Source organism: Siphateles boraxobius, unplaced genomic scaffold, assembly GCF_051911475.1.
Source record: "Siphateles boraxobius isolate OS27281-9 unplaced genomic scaffold, OSU_SipBor_1 5, whole genome shotgun sequence".
In the NCBI taxonomy this organism is placed as follows: Eukaryota; Metazoa; Chordata; class Actinopteri; order Cypriniformes; family Leuciscidae; genus Siphateles; species Siphateles boraxobius.
The window spans coordinates 31,046,905-31,065,933 of NW_027509141.1; the positions used below are offsets into that span (position 1 = coordinate 31,046,905).

The following is a 19,029-nucleotide window of genomic DNA, read 5'->3' on the forward strand; positions in this document are numbered from 1 at the left end:
CATCAGAGAAGAGATGAGATGAGATGATGTTGCAAGCTATTTTGATTTAAGATTATAAGGGCGCATGAATTAATTTTTTTTTGCAGATTAATCATTTATAAAAATAGTGCAATATTCCATTAAAAATGGCTATTTTGGTGTTTTGTTTTGTTCCTCTCTCTAATCGAGATATTTAAAATAAACAATATTTCTCAGGACTATTGTTTTTATTGCTAATCTTTTTATAAGTGTCTTCAAAATCACTGTCCATCTTTTTTTTTTGCAGCAGCTTTTAACAAAAGGCCTTGATGACCTCATCATCCAGGAAGTGACATCACTTTGGAGGGAAAACAACAGAACAAACATGCTGTAAGTATGAGCAATGGATTTTTTGTTTTGTTTTATTAATTGATTTGTCTCACTCAAATAAGTTAAAAAATAGAAATTAACTTAGAGTTGACAGACAGTTACTGATTAACTTTAGCTTTTTTTCTGTTAGGTTCCATGCTGTTGATAATAATGTTTGGTTTCCCTTGTGTAAAATTCCCTGAGCTCTACTAAAACATATTTGTGTGGTTTGTTTGACAGTTTTACGATCTCTTTATGAACTTTTTAAAGCTTCAAAGTGGTATTTGCATAGACTGGCAATGGAGGGACAGACAGTTTTTAAGACAATCCAAGATGTCAACTAGTCATTCAGGTTAATTTTGAAAAAATATGCACATTTGCACACAACTAGCAGGATCTCAGATAATCTACTTCCTGAAAGTGAGCAGTTTACCAGTCCTGCGGCAAACTGCAAGAACGAATGCAGACAGCAGAAAAATGTCATGGTGTTCTGATTAGCCGTATGTCATGCAAACAAAAGTGCAAACAGCTTTCTCATATGCCATCCTGTGCTTTGACATTACCTTCCCCTTCTATTCGTTTAATAGTAATGCCAAGAGGATAAAGTACTGTCAGTGCCAGTAAGGGTCTTGTTGTTCCGCTAGTTACTCTGGTCGCTCATTAGAAGTCTGTTGAGTCATGCATATAATGATATATTCTGAAAAATCACTCGCATTCATATTGCAGTCTTGAACCCAAATCCCTGTAAGTTTGTTGAACAATAACTTGGAAATGTAGCTCATAATCTCTCTACGTCTTGCTGACATGAGGAAAAGGATGTTATATAATGTGTTAACAAAGTGAATACTAAATGTGCAAGACACAAAGTGGGGAATTCATCAAGAATGAATGATGCTGATGATAGCGTTGTTAATTGTTCGTATTGTCGTGTGCAAATTGTGCAAATTAGGTAGTGGCACAAACACCCCAACTATTTAATTTGCAGGGCAGTTTTGAGTGCTAGTTTGTAGGATACAGTCGACTCAGTAAAGATTTAAGGCAGGTTTTGACGTGTTTTTCTTTAATAGTCCTTTAACATTGATGATAAATGAAACTCCTACAGCAAGTGAATTGAATTGCAGAATGCTATCCTTTGATTTTTGTGAGTGGTATTTGGCCTTTTTTAAATTGTGAACTCATTAAATCAACACTATTAATCTGTAACGGAGAGCATATTTGTAAGCCATTCTCTTTAACACTTAATATCAGCATTGTCATGAAACTAATTATCAGAGGAAATTGTTGTAGAAGTGTTGAGTTTTGGCCTAAATTCAGGGTTCACCTCAGTGCAGATCCTACCGGCCTGTATTTGAATGTTTTCCTCTGCCAAGTTTAAAATAAAAGCAAACATTATTAAAAGCAGTGCTTTTAAGTCAGTAAATGATAATCTTTTAGAAACTGCAGCTATGTGCGCGTAGCTCACATAGCTAAATATTTATATATTTATATACTAAATAAAAGCATACTAAATATTTAGTATGAAATATTTAAAAGGTCAGTTGGAGACTGCAATGTTTTTTTTTTTTTGGAAAAGGATGTTTCAAAATACAGATTTCATCACTGAAAATAAACTGATGGGAGTTGAAAATATACACTGTCTCTAACTGTCATATCAGAAGACACCAGATCTCATCTAGGCTTGAATATTCCTTCGCCTTTCTGGGAATCCCCTCTAGTATCTGTCCTCTTGCTTTGGTTGAAGTCATTACAAAGTGCCCTTGGTTGCCCCCCTCTGATTTGTTTTGTTTGTTATGCTGCCAGTTCAGAGCCTGGCTTGTGGAGATGTGGCACTTACTAAAAGAAACTGGTCTATAAACAAAGTCAGTCTATGAATATGCATTTTGGGTAGTACTTTTAGTAAGGAAAGCTTTTGTTAAAATGTATTCCTGTTGCTATGATCTACTGTGTTTACACGGGCATTTTTTAAAAGAATGAATAATCTATCGTAAGATCTGTACATGAATACTTTTGCTATCTGTTATATCAAAGGACAGAGGTACAGGTATTTTTCACAATAAGTAATAAATCAGCTACAGTTTTTTTAATAAGTCATTTAATTAATTATTATTAATAATAATAATCCGTTACATTTATATAGCGCTTTTCTGGGTACTTAAAGTGCTTTACATCGAAGGTGTATATATATATATATATATATATATATATATATATATATATATATGTGTGTGTGTGCGTGTGTGTAAATGACATTTCCAAAGAATTTTAATTACATTTTAATTTTGACGTAATTTTGACAGGGTCAAAAACGTTTTAAATATTTTTTTGTTTTATAATATTTCATTAGGCTATATAAATGTTTTTAATAGTTGTACATTAGATGGATATAAAATTTTTGGAAAAACAATAACTAATAATTATAATTTATTATTGTGCGAAGGCACAATAATTAATTATAATTATTAGTTATTGTTTTTCAAAAATGTTAATATCCATCTAATGTAAAACTATTAATTAAATGCTAATTAAATGCTATTAAATTATTAATGCTAATAATTAAATAAATGTTTTATGTTGAAAGCTACTTTTACAATATATTTTACAATATATGTTTATGTTGTTTATCTTAACAACCCCTGATCTTTTAAAGGTCATTTAGACTTGTTTTTTTAATATACCTACTTTTTACATTGATATTTAATTTATATATCCAAAGAACACAGTTTTTTCATGGGATAAATTATAATTTTATTCATAACATTTTAAAATTAAATAAAATTAATTTTTGCAAAAAACTTTTATATTATTCTTTCTGTTTTATACATTTTATATTTCATTATACAATTTTTTTTAAAGGTTATCCATTTGATGGATATTTACATTTTTACATCAGACATAATAAATATATGTCTGATGTTATATTTTACAATATATGCTGCTTATTCAAAAAACCCTGATAATTCAATAATTATATTTTATTGTTCCGTTTTTTTATTATAATAATTGCACACCAAGGTTAATTGTTGACTACTATATTTGAAGTCATATATTTTGTTGTATTTTGCAGCGGCTTGTGCTTTTGTCATAGCAGATATTGAAAGCGCAGTGATCATGCTGTGCCACTGAAGAAATGCTCCTCCAGCAGATGTCAACACTCATGTGTGTGCTACCTGTGTAATCCACATAATCGGATAGAACGAGCCCAGAGGCACTCAAAGTGCCAACACAGTATGTAGATTCATACAACACAATGGTGCTTACATGCCATACCGGGCCACACAGCAGAATACATTGTCTTCATCACATCTGACCCAGTTTCTCACAAGGTTCATGAGCATTATGTATGGAACACTTTTTGTTCACATTTTATGATGAACTGAAGCCATACTCCTGCTGCGGCTGATAGGAATTGAAATTTATGCAGAATAAAGGGTGTTGGTGTCAAAATCCATGAGGCAATCATGGGACTCATAAGAAATCCAGTGTGACATTCACATGGAGAGCTGCTGTAACCCATCATATCTTCTAGATAGGCACCATCATGCTGTGTTTTTCTCTTTCTTTTTCTTTTCTGTCTCAATATATTTGGACGCACACCTCCGAGAACTGGGATTATGCGGTAAACAGTGTTTTCGAGGTTGTAGCATTGTTACAGTTTTGGCTGTAGGCACATGGTCAGTGAAATTGTATGTGTAAGAAGGAATCTGATCATGTATCAGTGTGCAGTTCTGTTTATAGAAACCAATAACCAGATAAGACACAAAGATGACGTAACCAGTTAAATTTGAAATGCACAGCTGTTGCTGTTTACAAATTATTTTCTGTGGTAATTGAAAATATTACACAACTGCTGCACTGGACCTGAAAGGGTTAAAATCCTTTTCTTGATCTACTAGTTTAGGACAAATGGTGCAACAAATTAAACCTAACTTGTACTTTTTGACCTCCAAGAGTGAACTTTACATTGGAATTTAAGAGACACTCTCAGAAAAAATGTGCAAAAATGTTGTTTTTGTCACTGGGGCTTTATACAATACTGATTGTTTGTTGTTTCAAAGCAGCTTCACTTTAATAAACAGAAAAATAACACTTCATGTTGTAAAAAGATCAGTTATTAAACAAATTCAGTTTAAGCAAGAAGTTCTACTGAAGATAATAGTGTCATTACTTAGCTCAATTAAGTTCAATGTAGTTTAAACTGAGTTCAATAACTGACTGTCAATGTTGCAACGTTCATCAATTATGAAACAAGTTCAATTCAGCTACATACCAGTATTTCAAGGTACTAATATGGACCTTTTAGGGGTAAATAAGGTATAAATTAGCCCCTTTAATAGCAGTGCTATAGTGAGAAGCTGTTGTACACATAAAGGTAAAATGTCTTGTCTGCCAGTGGAGATTAGAATTCCATGTTCTGACCTGTGAACTTCACTATAGTCCCTGTGTTTAGAAACTTCTGCAAAAGTGGAGATTTCACTGTCAGCAACATAATGCTTCTATTGATGGAACAAATGTATTGCTGACTCCAGCCACCATCTTTCCCAATTACACAGAATAACATCAGAAATTATTCTCCATTTGAAATATGGCCCAATATTTGAGGCTTGTAAAGCCATTAGCCTGCAGTGCAGACAGCCATTTTATACTTAGCTACAGCTATCCACACCCATACAGAGACAGAGTGCTTGTTTAAATCGATGATGGAGTCTTCTCACCCGTCTAGAGATTGTCAAAGAACTATTAAAAATGAAATGGTGATCATTATTTTTGAGCTATGGTCTGCTTCTCAGAGCTGAATGTTCAATCCTATATTGAGTTTCACACTGTGGCGAAGCTGTCTAATGCTGGAAACTTCAGCTGGCTCTGAGACGGAAAGGTTGTGATGTAAAAGTTTTTATTCGATGAGTGAATGGAGAGGAGCCGAGTGAAAACAAACAAGGTCTAGAGGAAGACAGAGTGAAGTTAGACAAAAAAGGTCACTAAAACAACAGTGGCACCTGGAAGCTAAATGTGTAACTCAGATCGCCCACAGTATAATTACAAACCAGGGCTTCATGAAACACTGTTAACACCAAAATAACCCAACAAAGTGCTTACTCTTGACGCGGTGCCTTGACCCCACTCACCACAGCAAGAGCCCAAAGCACTTAAGGGGAAGTTTTGTTGTTGTTCTGGTGTTTACTTCTGAGAAAACAATTTCTGCACAAATTGCGATATTCAATATTTCTGACACTGCATAAGAACTTTCTTTATGTTACTAGATTTGCATTTCCGGAAGGAAACAGCAGTGGAACAAATGTAGCCTATAGTGTTGAGTACGCTTAGCTTTTGGTGTACATTTTTGGTGTAAATGAAATACTGCATCATAGCTGTGAAACTTAGAATGTGTACCTACCTGTGCAGTGTAGCTCATTCATAGTATAGTATACACTGTCTCAATCAGCTCCCTTGTTTAGTACGAGCACTGACCAGGGAGTCGGCCATTTTAAGCGCTGTCTCAATTGCAAAATCCTTGCAGTGCACTGAAACGTTCGCTCCCTAAAAAAGTCCCACAATTCACCATAAATACCAGGGATTATTGATGCTAACTATGTTTCCTTAACTGAAGTTTTGAAGCACAAAACATAAGTTGCAAAAGCCAACTCAATACACTCCATGACACACGATAGATGTTTTAAAATACAAACCGTTATTAAATTGTATTTCAGCATAAAAATGCATCGCTAGACAGGTATTGAACATAATCTAGCTAAAATTTATAATTAGGCATAATTTACAACTGAAATGTTAATGATATACTGATTAATGACCTAGGGAGCATATTGAGACGCACCCAACTGAAAAGAAATCTGGCTTTTTTGGATCATGCTAACCCGCTAAACCTTGACCTTTGGTATTATCTATATTGTGTAGCTGCCCATGTGGCATTATCAAGATGTCCGCCAAGTGAACTGACGTTCCTGAAAGGGACTCAGTGACCATGACCAGTTCAGTCAAATACTGCCAGATTTTGAGTTTAAACTGATAGAGTCCACATATGATATCCATGATAGAACGAGATCCAGGAAATCTATGTTTGCGATACAGTGTCCTTCCTCTCTTGATGATCGGAGTGTTTGCTTGTAATTGGATTTTGGATGGAAGCTGTCCTCTAGGCATGAGAAATGTAGGTCGAGCACAAAAGTCTCACCCTGTTGAGGAGAGGTGAGCTAATGGAGCGATTCTGAGTGCTGACAGGATTTGAACCAGTGCTGTTTACACCTTCTGTCTGGCTTGATTGTGTTGAGAATGTAAAGCTAATAAGAGACAAGATTATAAAAACCCTCTGACCATTACTACTTACATAAACATATCTCAAACACTTCTACACAGTCCTACAGTTGCATTAGAATGGCATTGTTATACCCAGAGGAAGATTTTTATTACTCACAGGCTCACAGCACGGCGGACTTAATGGAGTTCTCAGTTACGCATCATTTAACTATCAACTTTATCTCAGATGATTCTCCTAAAATCCCTTTAGATGAAATAAAATAGATAACATTGTTAACATAAAGTAAACATATTGATCATAGAAATGATTTTCATTTGAAAAGAAATGTTTGATTTCTGACTTTTGATGTCAGTCTTTTTGTGTGTGTGTGTGTGTGTGTGTGTGTGTGTGTGTGTGTGTGTGTGTGTGTGTGTGTGTGTGCGCAAAATCTCACTAATGTCTAGGATAAAATATTTTCTTTTTTTAATTAAAATATGTATAACAGAAAGATATTGACTTTGATTAGGCGGACAAAAGTCAGAAAAAAGCTTTATCATTTATAATTTTTCTAAGACATAATAATAAAAAAAGATCATGCCAAAAATACTTAGATTATGTATGAGTAAACAAATAAATAAATTAAGGAATATTATTAAAATTACATTTGTGCAGTTTTAATGGCTTTCATTTAATTTTCGTACAGTTTAGAGGCGAATTTGATAGCAGTGATATTTGAGTATTATTGATATTTCAGTTAATGTTGATATTTTCTCATACTTTTTTATTTTTTTAAAGCTTTAGTAAGTTTGAGTGTTTTTGTAATTTTTATAATTTTTAATACTGTATGTCTATACAATTTTTATTCATTATAAATTATTAGTTTTAGTTTATTTTTACTTTGAGTTTTTTAGCACTAGTTAAACTAATCCAAAATGAGAAATGTTGCCTAGCTAGACAACTAGCTGAAATAAAATATGTATTTTTTTAACGTTTATTTTGTTTCAAGTAACAAAATGTAATGAAACGTCATGTATGGTTTTAGTTGACAACAATAACCCCAAGTTGAAAGCATGCAAAAAGGTTGTTTACTGAATTAGATCTCTTGTTGATTACCAGAAATAGCAGTTGAACACGATTCACAACAACATTTATTTAGAGAACTAAAAAATCTGTCTGGTTTCATGTTCAGGGACAATAGAAAATTCCAAATGTTCCATATGTGATTTCTTGTCGTGGACAGAAGGAACTGCAGCTGCGCTTTTCAGAGTGTTTCCGTGGAGATGACACTGAGGATCAGTACAGTAGAAGCGTTTGTGATTACGTAAATGTGTCTCACCGATTCAACCTCCACTCTCTGCTATCGCTACGTTTGTTTCTTTCCTAGCATGGCCTTATTGTCGTGATCCTGTTGCCTAGGTAACAGATTTTTTGACAATGAGGATGTGTAGGTTGCCAGAGGAAAAGCCAGAAATTTGGTTTATAGATTAACGGGTCTGCGTTTGCTTTACAAACGCGTTTGTTGCTTTCTGACTGACTTTTATTAAAATGGAATTATTCACAGCTACGAAACATCACTCTCTTTCTCAAGCTCCCTTTATTTTGCTGCCGTAGATCATAAAACTGGAATAGTGATTGTGAAACACCTCTAAACCCGATCAAATGGCCTTGCCTGTGCTTTTTAGAAGGATGTAGATGTAGTGAATAATGGATTCAGTTCAATATGAAGAGTGTATTGAACAGTCTGAACTCCAGGCAAAAGTGCTCCATTTTTCCCCCTGGAATGTTTATATTACATAAGTTTTGTTGGGTCATGAAGCTTACTTTTTTATTTTTTATTCAGGAATAGAACAAATACATAAAGGGTAGGTGGAGGCACTATAAGGAAGCGTGATGCTCTCGCTGTATTTTTGTGTCTGAATGGTGTGGTCAGAGCGATATAATAGGGATTGGCAAACAGTGAGTCTAGGCAGTGAACTTGTTAAGAGAGTGAAAATTCTCTTAGAACATGATCCAATGAAATGTCCAAAGGAACAGCATGAATATGCAAAACACGTACGTGGCTACAGGTTTACTTTTATATTCCAGAAGTACAAGATCAGCATTAAGAGTGAGTTTTTACATTAATAAAGTTTTAGGATGATATCGCAACCACAACCTGACTGTAAGTGAAGAGGTTTGCAATTGGATGTTAGAATTAAAGTGCGCCTATTATGTTTTTCTGAATATTACCTTTCATGCAGTGTGTAATGTAGATGTTTGTGAATGTAAAAGGTCTGCAAAATTTTAACTAAGCATTGTCTCATAAAAGAGTTAACTCTCTCCGTGAAAGATTTAAGCCGGGCTCAGACTACAGGAGCCAGTTGCACCAACAGGGCTTTACTAAGCCTGGTCCTAACTGCTAAGTAGGTCTTAGTTAAGGCTAGTCTTTAGAGTTGACCTAACGTCGGTTGCACCAACCAAACTTAAGCCTAGGCTTAACTACGCCTGGTTTTAGCAATGCGCGTTCCTGTGAATGGCCACGGTTGAACATATACGAAACATACGGTTGAACCACGGTTACGTTGTAAACTATCTTCTGCTGTTTGGTTAACTTGTAGCCATATCAATGGAGGATCAAGAAAAAGGAAAGGACTTTCAGTTAATAATTGAAACTTTCATTTTTAATGCTAAAAGTTTATAATAAAACATAATCTAGTATTTGTCAATAAAAAAAGATAAAATTATATTTTAAAAAGTAAATTAAGAAGTCCTCTAAAAAGTATAATATATATATATATATATATAAATACTTTTTTATTATTATTATATCACATATTTTAGTAGTTATCATAAATTAGGTATCATTTGAAAGCTTACGAACTCAGAATTCATCCTGTGAAAACCGTTTTGAAATTGGATGTTGCGTTACCATAGAAACGGTATTTTTTATTAGGCTTTCAAAAGGCTTTTTATTAGGCTTTTTTTTTATATCTTTCATAATGTATTATCAAAACCTTTTCTAATATTGACTAAACACATATTGTCAGAAAGGTCTGAGTCTCAAGGTTCCATATTTAGTGACAGAAGTGATATTTGGATAGAAATTTATGAATTTGTTACAGCAGAATGCATACAATTAAATTCAATGGAATGCAATGGCAGCCGGTGGCTATTTTTGGTACTATGCCTAAACAAAATCTCATGGGAACTTCAATTTTTGTGATATCAACTTGAAATTTGGAACACAACTTGGTTAGATATATAGCTTTCATTTTATAGTAATTTTATGGTAAAAAATATTTTGTAAAACATTTATTTTATATTAAAAAATGACAGTTAAGGGGTTAAAATAGTATTCAGTTAATAGAGCTGTACATTCAGCACGTGACAATTCGCTTCATTCGCGGCAGCATTACGTCTGTCTCCTGCACGCGAGAGGAGAGATAAAGAACGTTGGTAATAAATGTCAGTTCAATTGTAAGTTCATTCTTTATGTGCTTAGGAGTGTGCGTAATGTATCGTCTATGATGATATTGTAATCATTGTTTTAACTATGGACGAGGCACTGCGAGCTGACATCACATTTGTCTCTCGTGCTTGTTTTCACTGCGTGATGTGTTATAGGTATGTCCCAAAATAAGTTTTTTTTGTCTTATATTTATATCATATGTTATTAAAAGGGCCGTTTTCATGTGCACAATTGCAAATGTGATATTTATTTTATACAACAGTTAAATTAACAATAAGTTAACATTGTGAGTTACTTTTTAGACACAATTGTGAATATTGTTTTTTTCCCCCTTTATTTTGCTGACGAGAAATTCAAAATGAAACTGTAGCAGAGTCTCCATGCAACAGACAGGAAGATTTTTTGACCGTCCCCTTTGGTTCACTGCCTGTAGGTTTATTTCCGTTTAATCAAGTTTGAAACATAAGAAATGTATGTCTCCTGCAAGACTGAAGCTGGAGATTGAACCTGTGTTTTCAAGTGAATAATTATCATATTGAAGATATTATGTTATTGGATTGGATGATAGTGATTATACAGCCAATGGTTCCCAGTAAGGCCCGTGAATTATTTATCCCACCCCTGGCCGGGTGAATGATTCATGCTGTAAAGGGACCTATGGTTCTCTCAGCAGAGGGGGAGGTATAATTGCGGCTTCCTGTCCAGCAGTGCTGTTTAATTAAAGATCACACATCGACCTGCACCTCATGTACCTGGGAAAATCCCCACCCTCTCTTCCTGTTAGAGAGTCTTGCAAGAGGTCGTCCTGAGAGGCTGATGATAGTGCCTCGTTAGAGGTGGAAACGTGTGGACTTTTTGGAGTACTGTTTGAAATTAATAGTTTGAGGAAAAACGGCCTGAGATCTTTGAGAACATAATATGTTATACCGGTACAACAATTTTTTATGGCACCAAAATGATCATTGTTTTGCAAAATACAGTAACACTGTAAAAAATGTAATGTTTTTTAAAGTTGTAAATAAAACCACATTGGAATACCTTTTGCAAAAAAAACGACTTTTACTTCGAGTTACTTGCAGTTTCTTTGTTATTATTGTAATTGTTTCAAAGTAAATTCACAAAATGTATTCATCACAGTTTGGCATTTCACCTTTCTATATTTAATAAATTACTTTTATTTAGCAAGCATGCATTAAATTAATTAAAAGTGACAGTAAAGAATTTTACGTTGTTACAAATAAATCTATTTCAAATAAAAGCTGTTTTTTAACTTTCTATTCATCAGAATGATTTCTGAAGGGTCATGTAACACTGAAAACTGGAGTAATGATGCTAAAAATTCAGCTTTGCCATCACAGTATTAAATTAATTAATATTAAACCGTTATATTAAGTTGTAATAATATTTTACCATTTTTGTACGGTATTTTTGATCAAATAAATGCAGCATTTGTGAGCTACTTCTTTCAAAAACATTTTAAAGTCCCCCTGTAGTCTATAATTGTATCCCTTAAAACTCATCTTTGATCAAAATGACATATTTAAACGTTTTTCCTTGAAAATAATGATTCTATGAATATGCAAATTAGCCCCGCCCACCAGGTCAGACCTCCAATTGACGATCACACATTGACGTGGTTGATTCCAAGGTAGCTTGTGACGTCAGAAACACGAACACTTTGGTTCACTGCAGTTTTAAAGAGAAAATACTCAGCAATGGTGATGACTGATGAATTTGCACATGGTTTGTCTTAATGCATAGTAAATCACCACAGACATATAAACAACATTTAAAGCTTAATTTTCACCATAGAGGGACTTGTGAACGGTATAGTATGTATATATGGACATCAAAGCATGTATCATGCCAAATCCAAAGGTTTGGTATTGAGTCAACTCTGAACCACAACATATAAATTAAGAGCAGCAAAGTGCAAAATACGGTAAAGTGTTATATAATCAGAGTGTCATTGGCCAAATGAGTAATCACACAGGAGGATCATTAAAATGGTGGGAGAGCGGTGAAGCACTCTTTCTCATCTCTCGATTATCAACACTCCATCCATCACTCCTCCATCCAAACCACTCCTGCTTCCCCGAGCATAGAGGACCCATACGCATCTGCGTTTGCCGTGCCGATGGATGTGTGATGTAGTTCCCATGGTGATTTGTTTGGTGAAGATGAATGTGCTGTTCTTTCATCACTGTCATCTTCACAGGTTATAAGAGCCCTGAACTCTTGAGTTCATGCAGTAGACACTTCATTAAACTGAAATCAACTTAAGGGCCACGTTGAACCGAAGGGAGGTTCTTCAGAAGATAGGATATTTTCAGTCAGCTAAGATGAAAACCTTGACAGCAGTCCATAAATAAACTACAGGGCTGCAAAGAATTTGTACAATGAAATTTGTTGGCTCGACTAAGGCACAACTATTTCACAAGGTCATTGTAAACAGAAGAACATGAGGTTTAGAGTTATTTAAATTAGTGTTAATGCCCATAAAGAAAAATAAACCATTGTTTTTTTAGTGGTGCTTGCCCTTGAAAATAATGCTAGGGTGCTGTTGGGGGTTGTCAGGGCATTGTTGTATGCTTGCTAGATGGTAGCTAAGGTTACGTTTACATGACAACATGATATCTGAAAAAAAAAAGCTTTTCCTTTGCGTTTTTGAAAATGTTCTCTTACAGACTACAACTTTGTCAAAACGATACCTGTTCTCACAGATCTGTGAAAACAACTAAAACCGCTGCATTATGCATGCCAGGCCAGTAGTTGGCGATGTCACTTTGTAAAGAAACAATATGTGCCTGTATATATGCATTCTTCTACAGTGGTGAATACAAACAATGACTGTGTCCGAAATCGCATACTCTTGCATATGTTATGAATAAGTAATTACTTCATGGCTGCTAAAAGGCCGTTTTATATAGTATGAGTGTGTGAATGTAATCTGGATGTACTACATTCGCCGTGTTGTCATTATCATGTGAACTACCAGCGTCAGTTGCGTCGCTTCACTGCCATTCACAAATCCTCTACCGTGGCCTCATGGTATAGTAAAGCGTCCATCGTATTCACTCGATGTGTATTCACTCGAGAATCTCGACAGAAGTAGAAGGCAATTTAGTCATTTACTCTTGTGTTTTAAACCCATATGACCAGTGATGTTATTGTTAACTAGAACTAAAACGTTTTTGTTCATTGAAATAAAGCTGTAATGAAATAAAATATCAATAATAGATGATAAAATACTAAAAGAACATAATTTGCTTAATTCTTCCGTTGAACACAAAAGGCTGCAGCGATTAACAGCTCACTGGAGGGGGATGATTTTCAGTGGAGAACTGATTTAGTAGCTTAAATTTCGGTCTGATCTTCACGCTAATTATCTTATGACTTGGTATAACTGATATATAGTACACGAGTCACATGGATCATTTTTCATAAAACTTTCATGGTGCATTTTTGTCATTTAAAACTTAACAGCTCCATTCTCATTTGCTTTCATTAAATGGAAAGTAACATTCACAATAAGTGTGTTTCACGAAAGAATTATGTCATACTGATTTGGAACAACCTGTATGATGAGTAAATAATAATAACAATTTTCTTCAAAGCAGATTTAAACGAGGGTATTTCATTTATTTCTCGTCTCTGTACTCTCAACAGCCATGCTGATCTTTTATCCTGTCCTATGTGACGTGTTTTTCACTTCCCCCACTGCTGTATTTTTCCATTGCCTCTCCATAACTATGGCAACCCTCATGAGTAGGAAATATCTGTGACTATAGTAAAAAACAACAACAAACAAACAGATATTGAAAGCTGACTTTTGGCATCATAAAGATAGACCATTTCTTCATCTTTGCATTTTCCCCGTCAATGGACAGTAAGAGAGAGAGAAAAAAGAAAGAGGTTAAAAACACTGTACAGACTAGCAACCCACGAGTAGACGTCAACGTCACCTCACCACCTACCAGCTGCTTGTAATGCAGACAGTGTGTGTGGGAGAAGAGGAATGCGTACATGCTTGGAAGTCTGTAGTGTACTATTCCTTCCTCTGCTTCTACACACCACTGATATATCAAAGTTCATCTACATGTTGCTCTCAGTTGGCTGCGTCTTATGCATGCTCATTACTCCGCATGAAAGAAAAAGTGCAACTCTACATAGCTGGTCATGCACAAATGCTGGGATTTAGACGCTGGTCCTCAGCATGGGATGCTGCTGTTTGCACCAAGCTGGTTGATTAGTAGTGATGTGCAAAACTGCATATTTTCAAGATCATAGTTGTTAGTCTAATTGATCTTAAAGGGATAGTTAAGTCAAAAAGAAAAATTCTCGCATCATTTACTTTTTTAAAGCTGTGTGCATTTCTTTCTTCTGCGGAACGCAACCGAATATTAATTGAAAAATGTTTTTTTTTTTCAGGGTTCGTCTGACCTAAATGAATGCCTTTCTTAACAGTTCACGTCACGTTTTTTTGTGTTTGAAAACAGCTGGATAGAGTGCAACTTCACATATTTCTGCATTTTCATTATTAAACACAGTGATTTCAACTTCAATTCTCTTGAAAAAAAAAAAAAAAAAAAAAAAAATATATATATATATATATATATATATATATATATATTCTTTCTTTTGCAGTGATGCATTACAAGAACCATGTTTGGTTTCCCAAAGAAACTTTCAGGAAACAGTTGTTGGGAAACTTTCAGGAAAATGATGTTTTCATGGAAAGTTAGTGTTGTAACCTTTTATGCAATGGAAAGGTTCATGGATCTTAACGGTTCTTTATGGAGCCATCAATGCCAATAAAGAACAAGTTTATTTAAGAAAATATGACAGAATGATGTAATATTTTGTCAGAGTAGCTCCTAATGTTTTATTCTAGTTACATATGCATCATACAATATACTTATTAGACACATTTTAAGTATGGTAATATTTTAAAAGCATTATGCTAATTGTGAATTAGCATAATATAATCTTTTTTTTTGTAAGCAATTTCTTTAGCACATCCATATGACCATTTAGCATGTCCATGCGACCATTCTATTGTTTGGTGGTCTTACATGGTTTGTGGGTTTGTCAGGGCATTTTCTGATGCCTGACCGATGTGTTTCAGTGCGAAATGGCTCTAAAGTGTGCTTTCCAAGCAGAAAAAATATCAGAGCAAAAGACTTCCTGGATTTTCAGCAGCAATGATAAAAAGATTAAGCCTGTGGCTTTTTTTTCCACCTTATTCCTGACGAGCTTACTGTGCTTTGAATTATGGGCACTTCCGGTTTGGGGAACTTCCATTCAAAAAGACTGAAACGAATCATTTCAAATCATTAGGTTGCCCTATATAAAGCTTATCTGTCAGTTTGACCCAATGACCCCCCCACACACACACACACACACAGACACACACACATTATTTGCCTAAATCTTACCACCTTATTTAAACATTTTTAGATGGAAAATTGTACATTTTTTATTTTATTTTGTTTTTTCAAGTTCTTCAGTGTCACTATAATATTTATGTAAGCAGAGCCGTATTGTTCTTCTCCCATGAGAATGCACTGTCTCTTAATTATTCATGACACAGCGTGACCTTTGACAGGTATTGATACCATACTGAAGGAATGGTTGCAGTTGTTGGTCTGCATGATGCAAAAATGTGAATATGTTGCATGGCTTCCAGTCCCCAGCAATGGCAATAGAATGATAGGCTTTCAATTAATGACTGATGATTTTTAGTTGTTTTATAGGAGAGGATCTGGAACTCATCATGGTCTGACACTGGTAGTTTGAGTCCACAAACACAATCCATTATTATGCGAGTGTTTTCAGAACATATATAAACTTGCCTTCAAATGTTTGGAGTCTTAAGACTTCTTTTAAAAAACAATTAAAAAAACTAATGCCAAAAATGCAGTGCATTTAAAAAAAAATATTATTACAATTTATAATAAGTATTTTCATTTTTAATATACTGTTTTTACCTTTTTTATTTATTCCTGTGATCAAAGCTGAATTTTCAGCATCATAACTCCAGTCTTCAGTGTCACATGATCCTTCAGAAATCATTCTAATATACTGATTTACTACTAAAAAAAACATTTCTTCTTCTTATCAATTTTGAAAACAGTTGTGCTGCTTAATATTTTTGTGGAATGCATTTTATTCAGATTTATTTTTCAAAGTTCAAAACAACAGCATTTTTTTATAAATGGCACTTTTTTATCAAATGTATGCATTCTTGCGTAATAAAAGTATTATTTTCTTTTTTTTAAATCTGACGCCAAATATCTCTCTCTCACACACACACACACACACACACACACACACACACACACACACACACACACACACACACACACACACACACACACACACACACACACACACACACACACACACACACACACACACACACACTAAAGAAGTCATTTTTATTAGATTAGCGCAGCTCTGCTGAGTTTGAGAGCATCATTTGCAGCCATGAAGCTGGAGGCCATCAGGTCTTAACATTTACCAACTGACGCACATCTGAGGACCCAGTGGTCGTGGGAGGTGGGGAAATCTAATGATGCTACACCTAATGTTTCCCCTTGTGATTTACAACCCAAACCTGGTACCCTGAGGACATCTATAGACCTGATGCATGTACTCAGCATGTACATGGAGCCACACATAATCGTGGACACACTCTAGATTTACTTATCAGTAAGGGTCTAAACATTTCATCAATTGTTATTAAGGATGTAGCACTGTCTGATCATTTTTGTATTTTCTTTGATATATTGATCTCTCCTGCCATTGAAGCTAGATCTGTGTCTGTCAAGAAGAGATGCTTAAATGAGAACACTAGTGTACTATTTATGAAGGCTATATCTTTAACACCAAGCATATCTGCTGACTCTGTTGATTTTCTCCTTGATTCTTTTAACTCAAAAGTTAAGAGTGTAATTGATGATATTGCTCCTGTGAAAGTCAGGAAGAAGAGTGGCAGACAAAAAGCACCTTGGAGAAACTCAACAGCAGTGCAAAATATGAAAAGACAATGCAGAAAAGCAGAGCGCATGTGGCGGAAGACAAAACTTGTAGTCCATTATAACATCTACAAAGACAGCATCCATGCTTTCAATAAGGAACTAAGCAAAGCTAGACAGACTTTTTTCTCGAATATTATAAACAGCAATATAAACAACACGCGCACTCTTTTTGCTACTGTAGAGAGACTGACAAACCCCCCAAGCCAGATTCCCAGTGAAATGCTCTCAGTGAGAAAGTGCAGTGAGTTTGCTTCTTTCTTCTCTGAGAAAATCAATAATATCAGAAAGGTGATCAGCTCATCCTTGAGTTGCGCTGGTGTCAGGCAGATCAGACAACAGCCTGAGAAAGTAGCCACTATGTCTGATTTCGAAGAAATTGATGGCAAAATTTTGGAAGAAACCGTACAGCAACTAAAAACATCAACCTGCGCCCTTGATGCACTTCCCACATCTTTTTTCAAAAATGTGTTACACAGCTTAGAAGCAGATCTCCTAGAAGTGGTAAATGCCTCACTTCTCTCTGGGAGTTTTCCGACCTCCCTGAAAACTGCTGTTGTCAAGCCCCTCCTGAAAAAGAGCAATCTGGATAAGACCATATTAAACAACTATAGACCGATATCAAATCTTCCTTTCATAGGCAAGATCATTGAAAAAGTTGTCTTCAATCAGCTGAACAAATTCTTAAGCTCGAATGGATACTTTGACCATTATCAATCTGGTTTCCGACCGCACCACAGTACAGAGACCGCGCTCATAAAGATAATAAATGATATTCGCTTAAATACTGATACAGGCAAATTATCAGTGCTGGTACTACTCGACCTCAGTGCTGCATTTGACACTGTCGATCACAAAATACTTCTTGACAGGCTGGAAAACTGGGTCGGGCTTTCTGGGATAGTCCTAAAATGGTTCAGGTCATACTTAGGAGGCAGAGGTTATTATGTGAGTATAGGAGACCATAAGTCTGAGTGGACATCCATGACATGCGGAGTCCCTCAAGGCTCAATTCTTGCGCCACTCCTATTCAACCTGTACATGCTCCCAATGAGCCAAATAATGAGAAAGAACCAAATCGCTTACCATAGCTATGCAGACGACACACAGCTCTACTTATCCCTATCGCCTAACGATTACAGCCCCATTGACTCCCTTTGCCAATGCATTGATGAAGTAAACAATTGGATGTGCCAAAACTTTCTTCAGTTAAACAAAGACAAAACTGAAGTCATTGCGTTTGGAAACAAAGATGAAGTTCTCAAGGTGAACGCATACCTTCAGTCTAGGGGTCAAACAACTAAAAATCAAGTCAGGAATCTGGGTGTGTCTCTAGAGTCAGACCTTAGTTTCAGTAGTCATGTCAAAGCAATAACTAAATCAGCATATTATCAGCTGAAAAATATTGCAAGAATTAGATGCTTTGTTTCCAGTCAAGACTTAGAAAAACTTGTGCATGCTTTCATCACCAGTAGGGTGGATTATTGTAATGGACTTCTCACTGGCCTTCCCAAAAAGACCATAAGACAGTTGCAGCTCATACAGAACGCTGCTGCTAGGATTCTGAGCAGAACCAGAAAATATGAACACATCACACCAGTCCTCAGGTCTTTACACTGGCTGCCAGTTACATTTAGGATTGATTTTAAAGTATTATTACTGGTATATAAATCATTCAATGGCCTAGGACCTCAATACATTGCAGATATGCTCAGTGAATATAAACCCAACAGATCACTCAGATCATTAGGATCACATCGGCTAGAAATACCAAGGGTTCACTCTAAGCATGGCGAGTCTGCTTTTAGCTACTATGCCAGCCGCAGCTGGAACCAGCTTCCAGAAGAGATCAGATGTGCTCCTACAGTAGTCACATTCAAATCCAGACTCAAAACACATCTGTTTAACTGTGCATTTACTGAATGAGCACTGTGCCACTGTTCGTCCGACTGTTTGCACTGTAT

The 19,029-nt window shown here is 35.4% G+C and overlaps 1 protein-coding gene across 1 annotated transcript in view; it reads left to right on the plus strand.

Moving 5' to 3' along the window:
- The first annotated feature begins 276 nt into the window (after positions 1-276).
- camkvb (CaM kinase-like vesicle-associated b) overlaps positions 277-19,029 on the plus strand; it is a 100,209-nt gene continuing 81,456 nt past the window's right edge. Inside the window, exon 1 of the mRNA XM_077203832.1 lies at positions 277-348. Coding sequence (XP_077059947.1) covers positions 344-348 — 5 coding nt within the window. The 5' untranslated portion in view covers positions 277-343. The remainder of the gene's footprint in view (positions 349-19,029) is intronic.